This window comes from Tuber melanosporum (assembly GCF_000151645.1).
Source record: "Tuber melanosporum whole genome shotgun sequence assembly, scaffold_183, strain Mel28".
Lineage (NCBI taxonomy): Eukaryota > Fungi > Ascomycota > Pezizomycetes > Pezizales > Tuberaceae > Tuber > Tuber melanosporum.
Window position 1 is genome coordinate 175037 of NW_003298845.1, and position 6000 is coordinate 181036.

General features: G+C 51.6%; 1 protein-coding gene; it reads left to right on the forward strand.

The window, feature by feature from the left end:
- The first annotated feature begins 259 nt into the window (after positions 1–259).
- Positions 260–4688, forward strand: GSTUM_00003688001 (uncharacterized protein). XM_002837334.2 has 10 exons: positions 260–778; positions 851–1067; positions 1161–1293; positions 1366–1758; positions 1810–2140; positions 2222–2388; positions 2452–2470; positions 2594–2854; positions 2996–4348; positions 4412–4688. Exons 1-9 carry the CDS (start codon positions 711–713, stop codon positions 3060–3062), a joined length of 1656 nt encoding a protein of 551 aa, XP_002837380.1. The 5' UTR covers positions 260–710; the 3' UTR covers positions 3063–4348; positions 4412–4688.
- Positions 4689–6000: the final 1312 nt, after the last annotated feature.

Here is a 6000-nt window from a genome sequence, read left to right on the forward strand (position 1 = left end):
AAGGATTAGCGAGGTCACGCTGTGATGGGAGTTACTGTATTGCACAGTACAATTGGGGTGTCACCCAGTTGTGGCATGCTGACTGTGACGTCGTCGCATCTAATCTTTCTTCGATCTCTCTTATCGCCCACGATTCGGAAACCTTCCTCTCCATCCCCCCCCCCATTCCGTTTACTACGAGTACTTAGTACACTCTACCTCCTTACTTTACCGTTCGTCACGACTTAACATCCTCCCATTAACCCTCCCCCCACTACTTCCGCACCACACCTTCCTACGCAGCACAACCGCTAAGGGATCGTAACGAATAGAAAAAACCAACAGACCCCTTCGGCAAAGAGGAGTGAGTACCTTAATAATCAATCACGTCTCAATCAGCCCCCCGCTCGCCGGCCATGCCGCCAACCTATACGGACGGGGACCTGGCCATCCCTCCATACAAACAGCAACACCACCAACACCACCAACACCAGCAATCCCAATCCCAATCGCACTCTCAACAGCAGCAGCACCACCACCAGCAGCAGCAAAGACCGCTCCGCCGCCACGATGCGCACAAACCGGACGCGGAGCACCGACTCGGGCAGTACAACATCATCAAGACCCTTGGCGAGGGCTCCTTCGGAAAGGTGAAATTGGCCGTGCACCAGGTTTCCGGGCAGAAGGTCGCCTTGAAGATCATTTCGAGGAAGAAGTTGAATAATAGGGATATGGCCGGACGGGTGGAGAGGGAGATTGCCTACTTGCAGTTACTGAGGCACCCGCACATTATTAAGCTGTTTGTTCCCGTCTGCGGAAAAAAAGGAGGATCCTCCCATCGGTGGGGGAGAGGTGCTGATGGGTGATTTAGGTATACGGTGATAACAACGCCGAACGACATAATTATGGTTATCGAGTACGCTGGTGGAGAACTGTTCGAGTATATCGTTACGAATGGGAAAATGACGGAGGACTCTGCACGACGGTTCTTCCAGCAGATAATTTGCGCCGTGGAGTATTGTCACCGCCATAAGATTGTGCACAGGGATTTGAAACCGGAGAACCTGTTGCTGGACGATTATCTCAATGTCAAGATTGCAGATTTTGGTCTTAGTAATATCATGACTGACGGGAACTTTCTCAAGACGTCTTGTGGCAGTCCGAATTATGCTGCGCCGGAGGTCATTTCTGGGAAATTGTATGCGGGCCCGGAAGTCGATGTTTGGAGTTGTGGGGTTATCCTCTACGTTCTACTTTGCGGGAGGCTACCCTTCGACGACGATTATATACCCACGCTATTCAAAAAAATTGGACGTATGTTTTTTTTTCGTTTTTTTGCCCTGCATGTCGTCTTATACCACGTGCGACTGCTAACCGTTTGCACAGAGGGGAATTATTCGATCCCCCACTTTTTAAGCTCCGAAGCACGCAACCTGATTCAAAGAATGCTTGTGGTGAACCCGTTATCCCGCATAACGGTTGCAGACATCCGACAGGATCCCTGGTTCAACAAAGGGCTTCCAGAATACCTTCGCCCTCCACCGGAAGAATTCTTTAATACAGGCGTGGATCTTTCTAGGCTACCGACATGGAAGAGCGTCGAGCGGGGACCTGCGGAGCGATTGAAAGGCGAACTCCATGAAGCAGTGGTGGGAAAGTTGGGGTCTACGATGGGGTATGCGAAGGATGATGTCCAGGACGCGCTCAATAAGGAGGAGCCCAGCGCGATCAAGGATGCGTACATGATCGTGAGGGAGAATCAGATGATGATGAGAGATTGTGCCCTCCCCTCTCCCATTCTCTGTTACTGGTAAACTAATGAGCGAGAAGCCCGCCTCTCGAATGCTCACAACATCAAAAACTTTCTCGCACAATCTCCGCCTGCCTGGAACTCATACCTCCCCTCCTCCCCACGACCCACACCGAACCCTCAAGCACCGAACTCGCCTAGCTTCAATCCCCAAACCCCGCAACGCACCGCCTCACCGTTTGCTCTGCCAGGCAAAGACGGCCTCGGCATCGCGGGCGTTCCGGAGGACGTAGCAACACCAGGCGATGTCGGCCCCTCCCCTTCCTCCTCAATCTCCATCCTACCGACCAGTCTCCCAGCGTACCACAAAGCATACATGTCGGGCGCCCCGCCTCCACCCTCACCAGCACCGTCCTCACCGCAAATAACCCCACAACAAACCCGCCGCGGACTTAGGCCGATAAACACGCGAATCCAATCCTCTAGTACCAGGATCGAAGGCCTAACGCCACTACCGCCCGGTCACGCTCAGCAAGCCAAGCGCCAGCGTCAAACCCGCTGGCAATTCGGCATTCGGAGCCGCAATTCCCCGCTGGAAGCAGTCGGGTGCATATATCGTGCGCTCCGAAAACTCGGCGCGGAATGGGAACTGGAGGAGTGTGGCGACGATGAAGCTGGCGAAAATGATGAAGACGGCGACGGCAATGACTCCGACTCCGGAGGCGAGACTCCAGGTGAGGAGTACACAAACTCAGACACAGACTCTACCTCCTCCCATGAAGCAGAAGGAGAAGAGGCAGACAACCGAGACACGGACAATGACTGGCACTCCCGACAGCACGATCACCAAAACGCCCAGCAAAGCAATAAAAATAAGCGCACACAAACCGTCCCCACGGATCCATGGATAATCCACTGCCGCTGGCGCAAGTCCTCCCATACCTCCGCTACAGCCAAGCGAACTAGTTACCCGCCTACTAATCCCCTCGGGGAGGAAGGTCTGTACGTACACATGGAGATACAGCTCTACCAGCTACCGGTAGAACACAACTTTTACCTAGTCGACTTCAAGTGCGCAGGCTACGAGCGGCTGGGGAAGAAGAAGAAGGTGGGATTTCTAACGGAGTTGGGTGGTGACGGACGGGGGGTTATTAAAGGCGATGATGGAAAGGAGGAGGAAGTTGCTGTTAAGGGGAAGGGGAGGGGGAGGGGAAAGGATGGGAACAGAGGGGGGGGCGATGGAGGTGATGGGGAGAAGGAAGTTAGCTCGCCGTTCCCGTTCTTGGAGCTGGCTAGTCGGTTGATTATCCAATTAGCTGAGGCTACGGAGTAATCTTTTCCTCTCTCTCCCTCTCTTTTATTGGTTTATTATTGATTTGTTTGTCCGTTCGCGCGGGGGGTTTTTGGGAGTGTGATTGATGGTTGGATTGGATGGCTTCCCTTATTCCTATGTTTTATTTTTCCCTTGAAAATCTCTACTCTACTCTACTCCTCACTTTCACTTTGTCATGGGATACCGCTAAGATATCATAGCTATTGTATCACAGTATCATGCATCTCGGTAGGGATCTCTTTTCTTTTCTCGTGAACATGGGCCGTCACTCGTTCGTTTGGATCGTTTCCCTGCGCCGAGTGCTTGCTTCTTCCTTCGTTTGAGGATTCTCGGGGTTTATCTTGAGTTGTTCCGGGGATTGAGCGGAGTGAGTGATGACATTTACCCAGCGACACCTTGTTTGGGGGCTGTGGCGCTGCGGTTTCTCCGAGGGATGACGTTGGGGTCTTGGTGGGAAAGTTATGAATGAAGGGTGACTTACGGTCCGTGGTTATCAAAAGGTTAGCCTGAGCCGGTTGCCGCTATCCGTTCGTTTGTATAACTCCACCTATTCAAGAAAATACCACGCAGATCCACCGGGCTAGAGACGCTTATTGGCCGGGTCAGCACCTCAAGACCCCAACCATACTTGAGTGCCGTAAATTTACTCAAGTACCGGTACTTTATCCCTCCAGGCCAAGCATCCCCCAGCTTTCGAACTACAAGTAAAATTCCGTGAAATTCTGCGTATGAACGAAGAGTCATGAGTGATTATCACCAGATTCCGGAAGCACCAGCCAACACTCAGCCTAACCCAGCCACTAAACAGAACCCCAACAGTGCAGTAAAAGTCAGGTTTCATACCAAACCCCATGACGTCCTCAAAACCTCACCTTCACCTCTTACCTTCCTCTCCCTGCGTCCCTTCATAAGCCCCCCCTTCAACCCCCCCCCCCCGCTTCAACCCAACTCACCATAAGTCCACAACCATGTTCTCCTTAAAGATAATCTCAACAACATTCTTACGCTTAACCGAGCTAACCTTCACAACCATAATCCTCGGCCTGGCGGGCGCACTGATCGAGCAGCAATTCCGGGGCGGCACACCCACACGCGTAAACTTCAGTATCTTCGCCGCCGTGTTCGCCATATTGACACTCATGCTGTACCTCATCCCAACCACGCTCTTCAGTAAAATCGAGAACCCGATTGTCAGCACCACTCTTGATGGTTTGAATTGCGTGTTCTTACTCAGCGCTGGGATAGCCATGGCGGCACAGTTGGGAGGGAGGAGCTGTGGGAATATTGTTTGCTTTCCTTTTCCCCCACTTCGCATGTGGTGAGTGGCTGACGGAAGAGGGGTTTGGTAGGAATTCCTCCTTGCAAATGGAATTACCAATGGCGGAGGATACATTTCTCCTGCGAGACGGTGTCACGAGGCGAATGCCATGACAGCTTTTCACTGGTTTGCATTTGCGGCGTTTTTGGCCAGCTTTGCGTTCAGCGCGTATGGGATTCAGGGGATGATGAAGAGGGGTGTTAGCGATAGGAGTCGGGGACCCATGAGTCAGGTTTGAAGTCAGTGATTTTTCGTGATCCGCGCGGGGGAAAGGGGAAAAGGGCTGGTTTCGTTAATTAAATCTTTAAGAATAATGTAGGGGTGATGCTGTTGGGTAATTTCTGGTTGGGTTATATATAACTTGCTTGCTTGTTGGGGGGCTTTTTTGAGGAATATCTCGGTTGCGGGATGATTATTCGATGGCGGAATGGGGATATGCATGCAGACAAGATGTCTAGTACTGTACCTCAACTTGGTCGATTCGATTAAATCCATAGTCGCCGAGAAATGCACTGCGTATTTCTGAGCAATCGAGCATAACTTACTCCCCTTCCGCCACGCCCGCATGAAATCCTCCCCTTCCGGTCCCACGTTCCTGCTGGGACATCATTGGGCCTCATGGCCCCCCCAACCCACCCCTATCTCAGGTTTATCGGGGTCGATAGGGGTTGCCCCATAGAGGGGACCTGCCCGGCAGGAGAGAGGCGGAATTAATGCTCGGGAATAGAGAGAGAACGGAAAGTATGGACGAAAGTTGAAATAAGTAAAGCCCAATTATGTCTTGCTCAATCTCTATCTGCCCGAAGGGGGGGGGAAAGCCCCAATCTTTATAGCCCCCGAATACCCTGGATACGATACGCAGTGCATTCAAACCTCGTAGAAACAACCCGGGATAGTGTAAACTATTTGTTCAACGAGTGCGTCTTGCTTGTATCCGACAGCGGGAAAACCGCCCTATCTCACAACTTGATACTGCAACTCTACTTATCATGCTTCGCACTACTCCAGGCGCCCATTTTCTCCACGGGAACTGGAACCACACCGGCCTAGTCTAATACACTCGCGGCGTCCGGTTCGAGTTCGAGGCAGGGCGAAAGCAATTTTTCTCCTGTCTGGGTGCTGGTTATCGCTTTTGCTCGCAACTTGTTTTAATTCCCTTTACCGTATTTTCCCCATTACGTCCACTTGTTTTATTATAGCTAGCGTGCAGTGCGTCACAAGCCCAAACTCTTAATGGTTGTCTCTAGGGAAGGTCTGGAAGGGGGTCATAGGGTAGGGAAGGTAGGGAAAACCAGTATCATAGAAATATGAGAGGGGGCGGAAAGCGGAAATGATGGATTTGGGGTTTTCAGTACTGGTCAATACCATGCACCATTGGGGGAGGGCGGGCACTAGTAGGCTAGTAAGCGTAGGACACATCCGTAGTCTGACACGGAATTCATCTGGCTTCGAAGTCGGGCTAGGCATGCACATAGTAGACCCTCGTATGATAAGCTATTTCATCCGAGTGATCTTTCATGACGGCGGGTACAACAGTCTCATGCAATCATAGTAGCACCCTGCGAACAGATAAATTCTAATGCGAAAAGGCAAAGTATATCATATATATTTCTCAACTGG